Source organism: Aotus nancymaae, unplaced genomic scaffold, assembly GCF_030222135.1.
Source record: "Aotus nancymaae isolate 86718 unplaced genomic scaffold, 86718_ANA_hifiasm-v0.15.2.pri h1tg000029l, whole genome shotgun sequence".
NCBI lineage: Eukaryota > Metazoa > Chordata > Mammalia > Primates > Aotidae > Aotus > Aotus nancymaae.
The window spans coordinates 50,239,591-50,259,623 of record NW_026988442.1 but is presented as its reverse complement, the minus strand read 5'-3'; the positions used below and the strand labels follow the sequence as shown (position 1 = coordinate 50,259,623).

The following is a 20,033-nucleotide window of genomic DNA, read 5'->3' as shown; positions in this document are numbered from 1 at the left end:
GTGTGTGCTGGGGCACTACATGAGCTGGGAACACCTGATCCTTTAGTAAGAGGCAGCTGCTACTTAGCTACAGGATAGACTTGCCTTTTGGGTCTAATATTGCCTGATGACCTACTTTTTCAAGAGATGCTAAAAATCAATAGTTTTATATGAAAGACCCTGGTTTTTCAATGTTGGCTTAAAATGTTAAAAGTTCTGTGTAGCCATTTGAAGCATGAAGTCATGTCTGTGCACCAGATTTGACTTGTGGACTTCAGCTTAGCAAGCAGGGGTGTGTGGAAGGAGTGAGGCATGAAAAAGGGGGGAAGTAAAGAGAAAACAGACAATGATAAAGAAGCTTGAAAATTTTATTTGATTGTGTCTTGCTTGGATACATTGAAAGCTGATTGTTTTTAAGACAAAGGTTTCAAAAAGAAAGTTATCTTTCCAGTTTCACCAACATGGCTATCAGTTCTTCTCTTCTCCTATTATTATAACTCAGATATGTCATGATTGGAATAATTTACATTTACAAATTATATCATAGAAAAATAATTTCATTGCTAAAGGTAAACAGGTTGGGGTACTTTATCCAAAATAAGAAGAAAACAGAATCAAGCACTTTTATATTTTAAAGCTGATATTTTAGCAATATTTTGACAAAAGCTTATTCCATTTATAATTTTTGGCTATGCAACACTGAAAGAAAATTTATTTATTGGTATGCAAAGCAATATGGCCTCAGAATACACCTCTTAAATTTACAGGACTTAACATTTCAAATATCCCAAGTGGCTAGCAGGTGATGTTGTGAAGATGATCTTGAATAGTTTATTTCCTAGAGATTAAAAAAAGAAAATTGTTTAATATAATTATGATAATAAGATGACATAGTTAACTTATCCAGAAAATATTTCAATGAATTATTTTGATAAAAGTTACTTATTAATCCCTTTGTCTGTAAATCCCTCAGTCCTATGGACTCTTAACATATTTTCATTTAAAGATTGTTTATCCTAAATTCTTCCCATCAAAGCAATTAAAGATTTGTGAATGATTATTTTAAAAAATCAAAATCCATCAAGATAAGTATTTCTGGTTTCCAGAAATACTTTACTACTCCTCTTATAAAGTATGTAATATTGTATATACTTCATTTTACCTTTGTGCTAAAATTTCAGCATACATAGCAATTTTTAATGTGACAATATGTGAATAATGTAAAATTTCCAATGTTTCATTTCTATCTGTGTTTCTAGCTTCTTGATTCTAATAGACAGTAAATGTTTCTGGAATAAATGAATAAATGGATAAAAACTATAATGATACAAAACAAACATAATGATGTACTCTTATAGGACTTAAACATGCGTAATTATTTCTTATATAATGAGATATTATAGACTTTTCCCCTACGTGGAGAACAATTTGTAGCAGTATGACTGTATTTGTGAAAGCTTGATGGTTTTCAGAATTAACTAAAAAGCAGTCACCTGTCAGTGATTTTGGTCTGAATCAACCAGTTTATAAAGTCCCTGGCAGCAAGATTATCAAGGATCGTGTTCATCTCATCAGAGAAAGAACCATCAGCATGTCTGCGGCCAAGTTCTTCAACGATAGCGACCTCTTCTGGGAAACTAAGAAAATAAGGGTTAAAATTGGCATTCGATTAGACATTTTAAATAAACTATCACAGATTTTCTACCATGGATAACACGCACAAGTGTCTTGAGGAAACATTAAAGGATTATGTTTATAGAGGGCATATTATGAAACACCTGATGAAAACCCATGTGAACCAGTGACTGCCAGAAAGAGAAAGTAGCAGAGCTAAGATCTAATACCAAACCTGCATAATTTCATGCCCTTTTCAATCTTCTAGGTTGCTTCAAAGATTTTAGTATATTGACAATACAGAAACTATTATTGAGATTATTAATTTGTCTATAATTTAACAAAATATATCATATCCTACAAAACCAGAGATTATTGGAACAGCCTTGCAAAATGCAATAAGGGGTTAAAGCTTCGTCGGTTTTAGATTTTCCTTCACTGGTTTACCATTGTAGAATTTTTGGTATCCCTTTAAAACACTACAAAATATCATCAAAAGTAAGAAACTATTTTACCATTGGTTTTACAAGTTTGATTGTTAATGTTTTAAAAAACAACTATTATGCTAGCTCTCATCCTGAGATCTCTTTAAGTTTCAGTAAGCTTGTTTTAAATCGAATTTAAAAATCAGAGTTGAACATAAATTCTGTCTCTCATATTTCAAATGCCAATAAAATACATCAGGAGAAAATGAGAAGCTTTAGGGGTCTGTTTGGTTGTGTTAAGATCCAAGCAAGCAATTAATGGCCTTGGATGCATTTTCAACTTTGATTATTTAATAAATATCTATCTGATGACCCCATACAGAATTAGATATGTAGTTAAATATGTGGATGCCTTTACCTATCTGTACTTTGAGTATCATTTTATCAATGTCTTTTATTTGGTCACTTTCAGTCTTCATCACATTTTTATCTGAATATTTATCAACACATAAATATATGTTGATCACACATGTAAATATTTAAAGTTAAGCTTGAAATATTACATGTTTTCTTGAAATATTTGAAGTTTTCAGCACTGTTCCTTAGTAAACAGTCCTAGTTTAAACTTGTTTCAATGTAGTTATTAAAAACACCCTGTTTACTCTCAGAGGTGGCCTGGTTTGGCTAAATATTTAATACCTCATTATAATGCAATTATAAGGGGGATAAAAATGTAACCTGTTTGGCTCTATTATTAATACCACCCAAAACAAAACGGACTTGACTTTTGTATACTGTTTCTCATCAACAGGAGTTATTTCCTTACTTTGCAAGACTATACTAATTGCTTCTATAATTCAACTCTATATATAGATAACTGTAGTCTTAAATTTTCTGCATCAAGGCAAAAAATGTCAAATAAGAATGTACAGACTTACTCTCGCCTTCCTCGGCCTTTCACCAGCCAAGCAATGAATTCCTTGGCAGCTTGGCCTTCCAGATAAGAACTTACATCACTGGTAAAGGTCCCTTCAGCATGTCTCTCAAATTCATCGTGACGTTTGGCAATGTTATTCCTGAAAGAAATGTGAAAGTTAAATTGAAGATCTGTCTCTTTGGCAATATGGTTCTCACCTATAAGCAGTGGCAACTTTGGGTTCAGGATTCTATGTAGAAGGGGTTAGGGAGTTTAGGAGATGAAGTTTGCTAGGGGATTCGTGGTGAAGCTACGTTAATGTTCTGGATTGAAGACTGGTGGAAGAAGGCAAATAGCAATCAGTGGGCTAAAGCTCCCCTTCCCTTCCCAGCACACCCATCTGCAATCCCCGGCTTATGTATGCCATTGGTTATTAAAACTGCCTTACCTTTGACTTTAGTCTCAATGGATACAGGCTATGCATTGTGCTATGCGACTTGCAAGCAAGGCAGCTGTTTGTTATTAGTAAATATGGGGTCAGCATTAGTTAATTGATTTGAGGGAAAGCAAAGGACCATCTTGAATTGTCACCAAAAGGACCGCATGATAATGGATTAAAGAAAATGTGTGATCTGCTAGTAACAAGGAAAGCAAAGAAGATGACCCCATATCAACATCAAGGGTGTGCAGAGCGCCGTGGAGGTGAGCCGTCAGCAGCTGTCAGTGTCCCTGGCACATATTACTCCATATCACCTCATCTTAAATGCATAGCCAACACTGCCTGAGTGTGACGATTGCTTTACATCAACTTACCAAGTTGTGGCATTCCCATTCTAGAAAATGAGGACAGTTGTTTTCGTATTTATAAATTTGTGATTTCTCACTTTTCACTATAGTCCTTAACAGGGACCTCTCCCGTTGTCTGCTTTGACCGTGATAGCCATCTTCCTGTGCTTGTACCCTTTACTTTAGGAACCTTTGGTTAGCAACCCTACTTCTCCCATTCCTCCTGCTTGCTCCTTCTCTCTCTCTCTGTCTCTCTCTTTTCTTCCCCCGCTTTCTTACTCTCGCTCTCTCTCTTCTCCATTCTATCCAGACAAATCTATGTCCTTTTCCTGATTTTTAGATATCTTCAGCTACTTTCTATGCATAACTCCCTTCCCCTTGTGGGCCACCCTCCAAAAAAATTGTGAAATTCCACCATCGCTGTGAAACCCTTGCGGTTAATTTCCTCCAGTAGCCTAGATGCAGCAAAAAACCCAACACTCGTCAAAGAAAATCCAACATTAAAATGTATGCCTCACGATAGGCTTGTGTTCTTATTTGCTGCCTTCTCTCTCTATGCTGTGCAGCTAGGCTGTAATTTTAAATGCATGTCTTGGATTTTATTCTACAAGAAAAGGAATGCATCTGTTTCCATTCCTTACCCTTGGCTAGGGGATAATTTTAACGTTGGGTTTGAACCCCACAAGAGAATGTTATATTTGCTCGATCTTTCGGTAAAAATTAGATTGGTAACCTCGTAGGTCTGCAAAAGTAAATTTTCACTTTAAGGGAAATGAGTAAGCAAGTAAATATTGCTAGGACTACCATTGGGAAAATAATTTAAAGTCTATGTCACACTGGAGATTGAGTAAGTAGTTTAGAGGGGTGCGGGTCAAGGCATTCGGAGGCATAATACAAAGGAGAGCATCCCCAACCCTGCAAATCTTCAAAATTATAAGAGCTTATGGGCACTATCTGATGAACATAAGAACTTAATAATGTCAAGAGAAATTTTAGACCTATTTAATACATTTATGTGCAACTTTTGAACCAGGTTTAGACTCCTACCTGTTCCTCTTGGTATTCATCAGCCACTGCACAAAATCTTGGGCACGCCTGGAGTCCAGATACTTGCTGTAGTCACTGGTGAATGTGCCCTGTGAGTGGCGCTTGTCCTCATTCATCTGATCAGGATCACTGAGCGGGTCTATCGGGGAAGCTGAGAATGATCTGTGAAGAACAGTCATGGGTACAACATAAATCTCTCTTCAAGAGTAGACTCACTTGAGAAGCATCTTCACTTCAAAATACAAGACCATATAAAACAATAAGGCCCAGCTACTCGGGAGGCTGAGGCAAGAGAATTGCTTGAACCCAGGAGGCGGAGATTGCAGTGAGCCGAGATCGCGCCACTGCACTACAGCTTGGGCGACAGTGCGAGCAGGACTCTGTCTCAAAACAACAACAACAACAACAACAACAACAACAAAACAAAACAATAAGGCAGGCATCCAGAGTATTTCAGTAGGTAGTTTAGGCAGATCTTCCTTTGCTTGTCATGAGAATCCCATCGTTTTAGTATAGTTGCATACACTATTATTCTGAATTCTAGTAACATGTTTTTAAACTGGCTTCTTTTTTTCTGAAATAGGATTAAATAAATCTTTTTCTACTAATTAATCTACTCATGATTATGTTAATAGTGACAGAAGAGAGTAGTGACTTGAATATTTTAGAAGAGTGAAGAATCCCAAATCATTTCTTTGGGCAGCAGATTTATGTTCCCAATTTTGTTTTGCCTATATTAATATGAAAACAGCACAATTATCTAGTTATAGGGTGGCTAATAGTGGAAGGAAGACAATTAAAAGTTCAAAGAAAGGCAAGAAAAAGGACACTTGCCAATTTGAAACTGTATTATGAATAATCCATATGCCAGCGATCAACAATTGGTTGGCATGGTAAATACATGGGAAAATAGTCAATGTAATTAATACTTAGAAATGAGATACTATTTTTACCTATGAAATTAGCAAAGATTGGATACTGAGGAGGATATTATGATTCTATACTGCTGATGAGAGTGTGCATGTGTATGGACTTTCTGGAAAGCAAGTTGGCAAGATATTATAAAAGGTTTAAACTCATTCAGACCCTTGACACAGTATTTCTACAACTAGAAACCTATGTGCAAAAATAGTAAGAAATGTAGAGAAAGTGTGTATATAAAATGTTGTTTGCAACATTCTTTGTGGAAGAAATGTGAAGACCTCTTAAGCATCCAGAAGAAATAGTTAAATAAATATATTGAATGTTTATGAGATGAAATAGTATGCAGCTATTAAATATCATATATTTAACATATTTTTAAATAATACAATAAAATTGTATCATAAAACAATGTTAATATATTAAGAATGATACAAAGCCGTATAATGAGCCGAGAGACATTTATGTACAGTTTACATAAAACAGAGGAAAGTAATATACCAAATTTGTTCACTTTGAATAGCTTTCTTTGGACAGTGGAATTTTGAGTTCTTAATATTTTTTGCATATGTTTTATAATTTCTGTCAGGACCATGCATGGCTTTTACATTTAGCAAGAAATAATGTTATTTTTAAAAGGAAAAAAAGAGAAAATGGTTCATGTGAATAATTGAAATAATCTATTATGCAATGTGTGAGTAATGAATTGATAGATAGGATCATCTGAAGATTTCAAAGAGCTATAATTTCCCATGTAACATGTTTTTCAACATTTCTCACCCCTTTGGTTATGAAAAACACATACTCTGATCTACACTCCAACAAAGTCTGCTTTTATCACAAGGATACTTTAAACATTTGATCATTGTGCAGAATATTTACTGAGACCCTATTCACTAATCATAGTTTTCACAGGCTTTATTCTAACCATATCACTATGTTAGTTTGAGACTATGGATTTAATACCTGGATTTCTCCTCTGTGTCTTGAAGGGAACGTTGCCAACTGCCTTGCACCAGCATTACAAACAATCCAGCCACAAAGTAAATGCTTTTCATTTCTGCTGTCTGTCAGAACACAGAGTGGGGGTAGGGTGAGGGGGACAAGCAAGCATTTTTTAAACATGTCAGTCTAAATTAGTTAGATTTGATTAGATAAATATTATTAAGTAGAAAGAAAAAGCCAGTGTTATCAGTTTTATTCTGATTGTATTTCCAGCTTAATTTTAAAGAGTGGATTATATTTTTCTTCCTAGATTTTTTTGGAGGCAAAAAAAGGATACAAAAGATGTGCTCCACCATTAAGCTTTTTCATTAATGTAGGGACACTTCTGTTTAATAATTAGAAGGCTCATTTCCAGACTGGAAATTAAAATGTCCACAATCAACATTTAAAATACCCACTGTAGATGATACACTACATATGGTTAGCTTGAATGGCACCTTATCCATCATGCCACCCCCCTCACTATCAGTCTGGCTTTCAATTAATAGTCCTTCACTTCCAAGCATTTACATTATACTGCATTTCAACCATCTTAAAGCAGCCTCAGGCTACAACTTGGCATACCAGCTGTCGGTTCAGATGTATTATTCATTTATATTTTAAATAGTGTAACTTGGTCTAGACTTTGTAATTATAAAGCGGCCAACAGATTTGAGGTATTTTAGGGTGCTTTGACCTGTTCTAAATTAAAGGGGAAAATCATTTTAAAGACAAGCAATTTGCAACAAGAACTAATGCTTCTGGCAACCTGAACAATCACAACTAAAAAACTAAGAGATTACTATCTAAAAGAAAATGAGAGCTTTCTTCTAAAGTCATAGAAGTCCCCAGGTTGTTTTCTAATTGGACTTAGATGAGGACATGTAATTCACTGCTGGTGACACTATAGACTTGGTTATAGGATACACCTGATGGCTTATCCTTGTGTCACAAGCAGATGCCTTGAGAAGCCATAGTATGTTAAGGATGTGATGATGCAGTGTGGATGGGGACTGGGACCAACATGAATGTGGGACAGAATGTCCCCACAGAGCAAGCTCTTCTATTTTCTGAATGGGAACCTCAAGTCCAGTATTTGTTATGGATCTCTGCTACTTTGAAACCCAATAGTGTTTCCTTTGAGAAGTGGGCATTTCAATCCAAGTTTGATTATGTTTGTCCATAAATAATTTGAATGAGTATTTTTAGCAAATGACATTTGGTTTAGAATAAGGATTTTACAAATATCATCATTTTAAACTATCAATCTTTTCCTTAATATCTTAGCTGTATTTACTATCTATCTCTAGCAGTAAAACATAGAGACTGGAATACCTGCAGCAGTAACATCTTTCTTTGAAATATTAAGGTTTTTTGTAGACTGAATGAATGTTTAGACAAAGGAACATAATAGGAATTATGTATTTACCCTTTTTCATTCATCAACTTTAAATTACCAATTTGACGTTTTGCTATGCTTCGGTTTAACCAATTGGCAGACTTTGGAAACCTTGCCATGTCTTTGGGTAGTGTCTTCTGATTACAACTCTCGATTGTTATATCCATACTTTCAGGAATATTTAATTATTAAGTAAGCACTTCCTTTTAAAATTATACCACTGTTGGAAAGTTCTTGTAAAAGACTGAAAGCTGTCAATTTACTCATAAACAACTCATTTCACCCAAAGTCCTAAGCATTTTGTAGTATCTCCTATTATGTTCCATTAAAGCAGAATTAGAGCAGGTGGTATTCTGCCACTTCAGGAGATGATGGAAGAAAGAACAGCCATAAACAACATAAACAAGTGAGAGTTTTGTTAATAATATTACCAACAATAAATGACTTCTTCTGAAGAAAGAACTGACTTTAAAAATCTCACTTGTTTTTGAAAGTCTACCAAATTGTGAAAAAAAGAATAGAGTTAATTAAATGTTTGAATACAATTGCTGAGAAAGTAAATATTTATGTTATTTTAGTATCAAAATCCTAGTCAATAAGAAAACAATTTCCATTTAATTTTCCCCTCATTAGGTTTAAAGAGAGGCTGCAGTTTTGTAAGAACTTCAAATTTCCACTTAAATTTAAAGGAAAATATGGTAACAATAATAAGTAGGAAATCTTACAGAAAGATTAATCCTAGATCTAAAAAAGAAGACATATATTATATCCCCAAATATATTGGCATTGTAGTCCACATAAATACTTTTTTAAACTGGTTAGCTCATTTTATCTAATAGGTCTTCAGTATGTATGGAAAAATATACCACTTAATCATTTACTCCATCGAAGATCTTTGTAAATTTGTTTTTTGTCTTTGGGAGCTTAATCTAAAAAGACAAACTAAATTTCCAGAGAGTAGCTATTTTAGATTTTATTACCATTTGTCCTTAATACACAGTAAATAGTTATTAATCTATGGCTTCACTCAGATCCATCCAAAGAAAACCCCAAAATAGATGATACTTGTTCTCTGCACCAAGTATGCTATGTTTTATTTATGAAGAGTTGCTTTCACGGACTTTGATTTTTTGATAGATGTCTGAAATTTGAATATTTGAAAGATGATATTGATTTTGCTCTTTTGGAAAACCAGAGATTTTAATTGGTAAAGAGCAATTTCTGTTATGGCCTCCCTAATGGACACATTTCTGCTTATTTTAAAAGGCGCCTTCTGTTCAAAGTAGTATACACATCTATCAAATCCAAGAAAAATATTTATTCTTCAAAACGTTACCAACTATTTTAAAATACAATTCTCATAACAGTTAAGTCTTACAACAAGTGCATTGATTTGAATCTTTGTTTTTCTTTCTGTTTTATATTTTTGCATGGAATTATTTTTCCAACTCGCTTTGCGGCTCCGCTGTATTAAAGTACACGTAAATTCATTTGATATAACTTTTTCATCTCAGTTCCTCTCTGTGTACTATTAGTAATAAAATCTAAGATGAAAGAATAATATTTTAATTTATAAACTTTGATCCCTTAAAAATACTTAACTGTCCCCAAAACAGGCTTTACAATTTTATAATCATCTTACCTGCCAGCAGTGTGCTGTGGAACAGAGCAGGTGAAGAGAGAGCAAGCCCTCTTTGGGAACTTTCGATGTGCTCTGTGTCCTGAGCTCTGCACTTCTGCACCAAGGCACACTGCTTTTATATATTCTCCAGCTCTGTTTAGCCTCACAGATATTATGCTGACAATATAAATTTCTCATCTGTAAATAATGAGTTTTTGTTACAAATGATTTCCCTCGCCCACTCACTTTACTCATCTGCATTCTACGCTTGTATTGGGTGAGAGACCTCAGAGACCTGGAAACTTTTTAGATACTCTTGTGTCTTTTTTTTTTTTTCTTGGTTGGGAATGGAAAGAGCAGTTTGGAAATTCACCTTCCACTTTCAGTCACGCATGAAAATCACTTAAGTTCTCTAAAGTGAATTTTGATGTTGAAGGCAAAAGACCTTGAAATTACATAGCCCATGGCCAGCCACGGTTTATGCATGGCCTCATTTGATGTTCTTACAAGTCTTCTGGTTTACTACCTAGCCATGATGAATTTACCTGAATATTTTTAGTCATTCATCTATCTAAATAAAGATCATTCATTCAACACATACTTATTAAAAATCCTCTCTTCCTCACTACATGGAATTTATTTATGTTATGTTTGTGGGAAATTTAAGGGTGTTGATTAAGCCCCAATGTGTCCTGTTTTAATAAATTGAATTAAGGTGAAAGGATGGAGCAAAATGAAGATCGAACATCCAAGATAGCTGCTGTTAATAGGAAATAATATGGTATATTTTTCCTTCTAATGTATATTTAAAATCTAATTTTACTGATAAGAGAGTGGGGTACTAAGTTACAAAAGAATGTATGAAGAAAACAGTTGTGATGAGATGCGTGTTGTCATGTTTCCTGAGTTTTATGACTGGCCACATAGACCTTTAACGATCTATAAGATCCAGCAGAAATGATTCTGGTCACTGCAGAGAAATAGAAAAATGGTAAATAACCTGGACAGATGGCATAAGAAGTAGTGTCAACATAATTTGATTTTAGTTTTGCTGATATTGATCATCTGTGTGACCTTGGTCAAGTCACACACTCTCTTTGTGCTTCTGCCTTCTTATTTGTAAAATGAGAGGGGTTGGTAAAAGTCTCTTCTAAAATAAAAATTTTATTCCATATTGCAAACTCATCACAACATTTCCTAACTAGATTCTAATATTCTAATATAACCAACCACACGATGTAACTGATGACTTGTATGGAGGTAAATTATTGAGGCACCTGGAGAAATATTCCAAATGAACTTAATTGTTCAATTTGTGCATGAGACCAATGTTTGAATGTAGAGCTACTTAAAGGCCATAGAGATGAGTTCCAAATCAAACTAGGAGATCTCACTGAGGCGTTTTTGTGCTGCTAATTATTGATGCTAGAAAGCCTTGCTATAAACAAAGTGTGGTCCAAGGACCAGCATCATCTTGGAGCTTGCTAGAAATGTAGAATCTCATGCCCGTCGGAATCTTTATTTTAAGAAAATCTTCAGGAAATCTGTGTTCATATTAAAGTTTGAGAAGCACAGCTGCATAAAATATCCATCTCACTGTACCTGCTCATTGTTACTGCTGGTGTCTTGATCCGAGGCCTGCTTCTTGGCACTACCAGCAGAGGGGGTGAAAGAGCAGAGAAAGGTGTTAAGCCTCAGGTCAGTCTAGAGATTAACACTTAGAAATACTCTAATATCTTGAAAGAGTGGATTGATTTAATATATGATTACGTTGTCTTTCTGGCTACAATCTTCATGCGACTATTCGCTGTATTTTTTTTTTTTTTAGATGGAGTTTCGCTCTTGTTGCCCAGGCTGGAATGCAATGGCACATTCTCAGCTCACTGCAACCTCCGCCTCCTGGGTTTAAGTGATTCTCCTGTCTCAGCCTCCCAAGTAGCTGGGATTACAGGCATATGCCACCACAGACGGCTAATTTTTTAGTAGAGATGGGGTTTCACCATGTTGGCCAGGATGGTCTCGATCTCTTCACCTTGTGATCTACCTGCCTCTGCCTCCCAAAGTGCTGGGATTACACTGTATTTTTTAATTGTTTTGGCAGATTCCGTTCAATTTTTCTTGTTGTTTATTTGAGTAGAGGTTTCTGTCTGTCTCTGTGTCTCTGTCTCTCTTTTTCCTTTTCAGACTCTTCTTGTTTGTGAAGCAGCCCTAAGAAAGAAGATCTGCAGATGATGTATATAAAATCCTCAACATAGCACTGGCCTCTCAGTAATTATCCTCTCCCAATATTTAACTACCAAACATTTTTCTTCCCCTCCACTCAACTTGCTTCCGTTATTCTAGAAGTGACATCCCAAGTTGTTTCAGAAAATTTCCTGTGACTTTACTTCCAGCCCACTGACACTAATTCCTAGGTCCCCTAGTACCATAAAGATAGGTATCCTGAAGATATATAAGCAATAAGAACCCCACTGAACCATGCACTTTCTAGGAGGGGCAAGTCAGGCTTCTTCATGGACAGTGAATTGTCAGAAATTAAGACAAAAGTCAAGTGCAATTTGGACTTGCAGATCTTCCAATGACTCTTCCAGCATGAGCCTCTACTTGGCCTCTTCCCATCAATACAGTTATTCAGTGATTTACACGTGAGGCAAGGAGACGGGTAGCCCTATATTTATAGGATTAGTGTCATATATGATTTCTTTATGATGCTTACTACTAAGGACAGTTTCCACAGATTTACAATCTGTGCAGTTGCATGAGGCTGCATGCTTGCCTTAATGCTTTTACCATCTTGAAATTCTTTTTTTTTTTTTTTTTTTTTTTTTTTTTTTGAGACGGAGTTTCACTCTTGTTACCCAGGCTGGAGTGCAATGGCGGGATCTCGGCTCCCCGCAACCTCTGCCTCCTGGGTTCAGGCAATTCTCCTGCCTCAGCCTCCTGAGTAGCTGGGATTACAGGCACGCGCCACCATGCCCAGCTAATTTTTTGTATTTTTAGTAGAGACGGGGTTTCACCATGTTGACCAGGATGGTCTCGATCTCTTGACCTCGTGATCCACCCACCTCGGCCTCCCAAAGTGCTGGGATTACAGGCGTGAGCCACCGCGGCCGGCCCCATCTTGAAATTCTTAATAATTTACACAAAACTATGTCTTGTGGGGTTATTACATGTTTATTTTCTGTAGCTGCTCAGAATACTTAGGTAGGAATATTTGAGAATGGCAAAGATCCAGGTTCACAGTGTGCTGTGGTGGGAAGTCTATGGGCAGGGAGAACTCTCAGGCATTGCTGGTGTGAGTACAAAATATTAACTACTTTGAAAAGAAATTTGGTGATATTTATCAATGTGACAAATACCTGCCGTTTTTGGCCCAATAAGGCTAAAGCACTATTCTGAACATTTATCCCACATATATTGCTATGTAGCTTTGTAATGGTGTAGGTACAAGTTTGCATATAATAGTAACAGGTTGGAATTAATCCAAGGGGCCAGCAATAGAACACTGTTTAGAAAAAAAAAAGGAAGTTCTCAATTTACGGATATGGAAAGACTCCAAGATATGTTGTTAGTTGAAAACAGGAAAGTGCAGAATGGGTAGGCTACCTTTTGTTTTAGAAGGGAGAGGGGCAGAAATACATGTTTTTTTTCATAATTGCATGAAAACATTGGAATAGACAAAAAAACTGATGAAAGTGATTACCTGTAGGGTGTAATGTAAATTAGTGGGGTGCATGTGGACAGGGACAGGATGCAAAGGACACTTCTTTATATATACCTGCTATATGGTTTGGATTGTTTGACCATTTGAATGAATTACCCATTCAAAACAAACAAAAAAAATGTAATTTAAAAAGGAATGACAGTACAACTACTTTGGAAAAAGGTAAAACTTTAGAGCTAAACGTACCATTACCCTTTGACCTAGCAATCCGCTGCTGAATATTTTATCCAAGAGAAATGAAAACACATATTCACAAAATGACTTGTAAAAATGTGTTCAAAGAAGCTTTATTTACAATACCTAAAAACTGAAAAGAACTGAACTATCCATCACCAAGAGAAAGAATAAACAAATTGTGATATGGAATTCATACAGCAACAAAAATTAAGCAACAGCTGACTTGGGCAGCAATGTGAATGCATTTTGCAGACATTATGCTGCATAAAAGAAGATGGACATGAACAACTATATACTGTATGAATCCATTTATAGAAGTTCAAGAACGGGCAAAACTGATGTCAAAAAAAACTCAGAATTGTGGTTGTGTCTTGGAAGAGGATGGGAGAGGATTGCCTAAGAGAGAACTTTCTGGGGAGTTAGAAATATTCTATCCTATGATAAGGGTATGTTTTACCAGGTTTATCCAATTATCAAAATAGTACAGCTACGATTCGTGATTTTTAATTTATGTAAATTTTACCTAAAAGGAAAAAAAAGAATAGTTAAAATAAAAGAAGTCTGAGGTGTGGGTGGAGGTACAGATGAGACAACCATGGCAAAATACTGATAATTGTTGAAGTTGGCTGGTGGATAAACAGGGTTTATTGTGCAATTCTGCTTATTTTATTTATATTTGAAATTTCCCATATTCAAAAGTTAAAGTCATAATCAAATGATGGTGGGTATGGGGCATTAGCACCAATTGGTCAGTTACCACTCTGGAAACCAAAGAGAGACTTTTCAGTGACTAAGGATTAGCTAGGTAAAATAAGTGAACTTTGACACATGGTGGCAACAGAGCCTGGATGAAAAACAGTAGCAGAGGCCAGAGCCAAGGCAATGAAAAAACAACTGCAATGAAGGCAGAGAGAGGGAGCCACCATGCAGAGGTAATGGAATCAAAATCACTGCTCCCTTCCTCTCAATGTTATTCAATACCCGTCCCTAGGATTTGCCTCAGCTCTGTTTGACAAAACTGCAGTAGTGACCAGTCAAGCTTTCCTGATATGCTTGAGGTCCATTTTTGATTCTTGGACAGTATTTGAATACGCTGTGCTATAGCCTAGGAAGACCACACTGTATTAAGATACCATCCAAGGGTCCACAATGAGGGTCTTCTGAAAATAGGTGTGAACCTTCAAAAGAGCAAAGAAAAGTTATGTATAACATTTGAGGAAAAAATTGTTATTGATTAGCTTTAGCTTTGAAGATAAAAGGATCAAGAGCCACTTAACAAGAGCGTTTGAAAAGTTAAAAATTGAGTACATACGATATAATAATCAGATGTCCTTCACATCTCTTTGGGTGACTTAATGGGCTCAGGGATCCAGGGATAATAAAAGAAGAACTTCCAGGGGAAGTTTTGAGTTTGCCAGAGGATGTGAGAAATACCCTTCCTGAGAGATATTTAAAAATCAGTTCATGACCCCATCCATCTGGAAGGATTCTGAGGAAGCCTGCTGGGGTGGGGGAAAGATTCAGTAGTAAGATCAATGGACAGTCTTCCTGCCCTGAGGCTCCGAGACCCTGCAGACAGCCTGCTCACAAGTCTGTGCAGGGGACTGTGTGGCATCATGGCTTTGCATTCGTTGATTTTATCTTTTGCAAAATCCCTAGTATAATGAGATGTTTAAAATTGTTCTAAGTTTCAGTTGTTATTTTTATTCCTAAAGGGAACAAGAAAGAGAAAGAAAACAAAATCATATTTGTACAAAAGAATCTTATCTCATAATTTACAAGCAGAATATATATTTATATGTATAAATACATATATATCATTGAATACATGTGTTATGCTACTATTTTTCGCATATTGTAGCTATAAAAAACAAACCATATGTCATTACATTTATCCAACCTCTTGCTCATCTGGAAAGACTTTTTTTCTTCAAGCTTCTAAGAGTCTTTAATGTGAACCAATTAAAACATTGCAATTTTTTAAAGTCTTCTGTAAAAGGAAGTAACTTCAGCCATTAGAAAATTTAAAATTTGAAGTCTGAACACTAAAAAATGCAGAGAATGCAAAACTGAGTGATAAAGACTTTTTCCTGTTCATTATACCTTGTAATAGTACTTGCCCCTGCCTGAAACCTAGTATTGCCAAATTGTATTTTATCAGATGTATTATCAAGATATGCCCAGTTTTCTGGTGAAATTAAAACGCTATATCCATAGAAGGTAGGATAATTCATAAAGCCATCTAGGCTATTACCCTATTTTTAAGCAGAGCTTTATTTAATTTATTACAATTCATTGTTTGACTATTTTATTTTACAAACCTGGAGAATCAATTTCTACATTTCCATTTTATAATAAATTATCAAAATAATTTATTTCTGCAGTCAGAAACACTTCTATGACCAGAAGTATTCCATATCTGTGTTCTAATCCTGGCTCTTACTAAAAAGTAAATCATTTCTTTGTTGCCATGTTGTCAGAAGATGAAAAAACTGACTCTTCACTTCCATTTTAATAAAAATTCTTTTCTCCTCATAAAACACAGTTGACTAACTATAAGCCCTTTCTAAGGCTGAAGAAAGATGAGTCTCCCTTTGTTTCTTATATGTCTAGTCCATGATAACCAGCATTCTCCTCCATAAATACTTATCAACAAAACTCTAGAGGTCAAAGACCATGGCTTTTACACCTTTGTTTGTATTTTTTTCCCCCACAAATAATGAGCAAAACTTACAGCAGAAAAAAGGTGATACAAATAATATATTAAAAATGGTTTTAATTTATTAAGCATCAATTTGCCTCTAATGTTTTTATGGACACTTGTCCTAAATAAATGTATTGTTTAAGACAGTTGACATTGATGCAAAGAATCAAGTAAAAATTATAAATTCAGAGCCACATTTGACTAAACACATGGGGTAAAGTGTAATAGTCATTCCTTCCATTGGTTAGCACATAGCTTCAATCAGCTGACTATTACTTTTTAAATTTCTCACCTGGAATTCACATAGAGATTTAATCGTAGGCAACAGATTTAAAAATAATAAGATGAGCAGAATAGAAAAATATTTGTTTTGTTTGGGACCAGCATTTTTTACAATTCAGAGATGAGCGTCAAGCCCTCTAAGAACAGAAATAACTTCTATTTCCTGAATATGTACCAAAGGCAAAGCTCTCTGAATATATTATTGTCTAATCCTCAAAATGCATAGCTAGTTTAATATTTTTTTCTTCATTTTACGAATAACAAGACACAGGCAACCAAGTTGCTTAAAGCCATATCTGGGTCTGAATACAAGACCCCACTACTTTGCAACTTTTCTAGAGCAAGTCTTTGCAAGTAGTCCTGGGAGGCCATGCAAAATCTCCTTAGCTCCTCAAATCAGCTTTGACTGCTGTCTGAATCTATTCAGAACTTCCAGATAGCTAAGATAGCAAGACATCTAAATGCTAAACAATTGGTGATTGAGGTAATTTTGGGCTTAGTTTTTAAAGCATGTATGATTCAGTGGTTTTTAGTATGTCCAGAATGTTGTGTAACCATTACCATTATCAAATTTCAGAACTTTTTCATCAACCATAAAAGAAACCCCGTACTCACCAACAGTCACTCCTCCTTGCCCTCTTTCCCAGCTCTTGACCACTGATCTACTTTCTCTGTACACACATTTGCCTGTTCTGTGTATTTATATAAATGGAATCACTCAACATATAATCTTTTTTGTCTGGTGTCTTTTATTTAGCATAATATTCTCAAGGTTCATCCATGTTGTAGAAGGAGTCAGTACTTCTTTTCTTTTTATGGCTGAAAATGATTCCATGGTATGTATTTACCACGTCTAGTTTACCCATCTATCAATGATGGACATCTGGGTGGTTCCCACTTTGGGTCTACTATGAATAATGCTGCTGTGAAGACTCATGCACAAATTTTTGTCTGGACTATGTTTTTAATTCTCTTGGGTAAATACCTAGGAGTAGAATCGCTGGCTTATATGCTAACTCTATGTTTAACTTTTTGAGGAACTGCCAACTGCTTTCCAAAGCGACAGTGGAGATTCTGTTTTTTAAGAATCAGATCCATGAATTTTGGATATGTCACACGATTGACTTTTTCGCCCTTTTCAACAGCTACAGATTTCAATGAGGATAATAAAAGAGCATAAGATTGAGAGCTCAGTGGTGCGGCAGGTCTTGGCACGGAGGAGAGATCATGCTTTTTGCTTTCTCTAGACTGAATCAGAGCGTCAGTGAGAAGGAGGCAAGATGAGGCTGGATTTTGGAAAAAGTCTCCTTGGAAGAGCTGCTCTACTGAGTGCAGTTTAGCAGAAAGCTGAAAGTCGAGAATGTAGGGGTCAGAAAAGGGATTTTCTCATATGACAGGTTTAAGCACTTTGAGTGCTCATGGGGTGTAAGATATGGATCTGGAATAGTGGCGGGGGTGGGGTAAATCCTATGGTTTCCTTTGTGCTTTGTACAGAGACATAGTGGTGTGAGTGGCAATTGGGTAAAATAAGTATAACTTAAATTTTATTTTTTCTTTCAATGAGAATAAAAATATTCCTCTTATTGGCAACAACAATGGATCAAAATTTTTCTAAAGCACCTAAGAGCCTAATTTCCTGGGCTAGTCTATTATATCAGAAGCTTTAAACTACAATTTAGAAATAATGCAACAATTATTATAGATTACTTATACTGAAAATTATTACAAATAAAATTGTCAAAAGCAGTTTTTGAAAAATTATTGAAGTGACATTTACGTAACAAAATCAATGCTTTAAAAGTGAACAATTAAGTGGCATTTAGTACATTTGTAATGTTGTGCAATCACCACCTCTATTAGATACCAAAACAATTCCATAATTCTAAGTTAAGAACCCATGTTCAATAAGAAGTTTCTCCTCATATCCCTCTCCTCACATCCTTTGGCAGCCACCACTTTGAATTCTATATGGATTTACATATTCTGAACATGTCACATAAATTAAATCATACAATAGCTTTTGTGTCAATGCATTAGAGATTCATCCATGTGGTAGTATATGTTAGTACTTCCTTACCTCCATAGTGCAATAATATTTCACTGTATGTATATACTACAATTTGTTCATCCATTCACCCATTGATGGACATTTGGACTATTTCTGCTTTTTGACTATGGTGAATAATACTGCTGTGAACGTGCTTGTACATGCCTTTGTTTGAGTACCTCTTTTAATTCTTTCGAGTGCATATATATATATATATGCGTGTGTGTATATGTGTGTGTGTGTGTGTGTATGTGTGTGTAGTAGTGGAATTGCTGAGTTATATGGTAATTCTCTGTTTAACTTTTTAAGGAGCTGCTAAAGTGTTTTTCTCAGTGGTTGAGGCATTTCACATTCCCACCGGCGATGCACAAGAGTTCCGGTTTCTCCACATTCTTGCCAATATTTATTTTATTTTATTTTCTGGAATTGTAATAGCCATATTTGTTGGCATAATGTTATACCTCATTGTGGTTTTGATTTGTGTTATCCTAATGGTTAAGGATGCTGAGCATCTTTTCATGTGCTTGTTGGACATTTGTATGTTTTCTCTGGAGAAATGTCTCTTCAAATCCTTTGCCCATTTTAAAATTGTGTTGTCTGTTTTCTTATGGTTGAATTGTGTTTTTAACATATTCTGGATACTGAACCCTACAAATAAAGTTATATAGGTATATGTGTAAATATGTATGTGTATATAGCTATGAGACATATATGCAAATGTGTATATAATATATATTGTTATTTACCAAAAATGAATGAAATGTTAATGGTAACGATTATGCATTTTAATAAATTATATATCTTAATAATTACATTCATAGTTTCCATTACTTTACTTATTTTCTGGAAAATATGACACAAGGATGATACTAGGATTTCCTTTAGGTTTCACTGAGCATGGCTTTTTCATCAAAGAAGATTATGTCAACAATATTTTATGGCTCCTGATACTGTAACTTGAAAAAGTAAATAGTAAAAGTACTCCGGATATGTTGGAAGTGCTTTTGCAACCTGGAGGTAGACGTGTGACTCTTTGAAAGCATGAATTGATATCCGCTAACTAAAAATGGGGAGAGACATAAAAGACTTTTTCTTTGAGACGGAGTATCACTCTGTGGCCCGGGCTGGAGTGCAATGGCGCAATCTCAGCTCACCACAACCTCCGCCTCCCAGGTTCAAGCATTTCTCCTGCCTCAGACTCCCGAGTTGCTGGGATGACAGGCACACACCACTATGCCCGGCTAATTTTTGTATTTTTAGTAGAGATGGTGTTTTGCCATGTTGCCAGGCTGGTCTCGAACTCCTGATCTCAAGTGATCCAACCGCCTCAGCCTCACAAAGTGCTGGGATTACAACCATGAGTCACACAATGCCTGGCCATAAAAGACATTTTACCTGTAATCTTCT

The 20,033-nt window shown here is 35.6% G+C and overlaps 1 protein-coding gene across 1 annotated transcript; it reads right to left on the bottom strand.

Moving 5' to 3' along the window:
• Positions 1-331: 331 nt before the first annotated feature.
• On the bottom strand, positions 332-9,802 carry GCG (glucagon). The gene is made up of 6 exons (XM_012440522.2): positions 9,714-9,802; positions 6,655-6,755; positions 4,768-4,929; positions 2,957-3,094; positions 1,473-1,616; positions 332-817 (listed from the first exon to the last, which is right to left on the bottom strand). Exons 2-6 carry the CDS (start codon positions 6,744-6,746, stop codon positions 811-813), a joined length of 543 nt encoding a protein of 180 aa, XP_012295945.2. The 5' UTR covers positions 6,747-6,755; positions 9,714-9,802; the 3' UTR covers positions 332-810.
• Positions 9,803-20,033: the final 10,231 nt, after the last annotated feature.

Coding starts and splice junctions, on each gene's coding strand:
- GCG (XM_012440522.2), bottom strand. CDS start 6,746: ATGAAAAGCATTTACTTTGTGGCTGGATTGTTTGTAATGCTGGTGCAA. Junction 3,095..4,767: donor ATGAATACCAAGAGGAACAG/GTAGGAGTCTAA, acceptor CATTTCTTTCAG/GAATAACATTGCCAAACGTC. Junction 1,617..2,956: donor AAAGGCCGAGGAAGGCGAGA/GTAAGTCTGTAC, acceptor TTATTTTCTTAG/TTTCCCAGAAGAGGTCGCTA.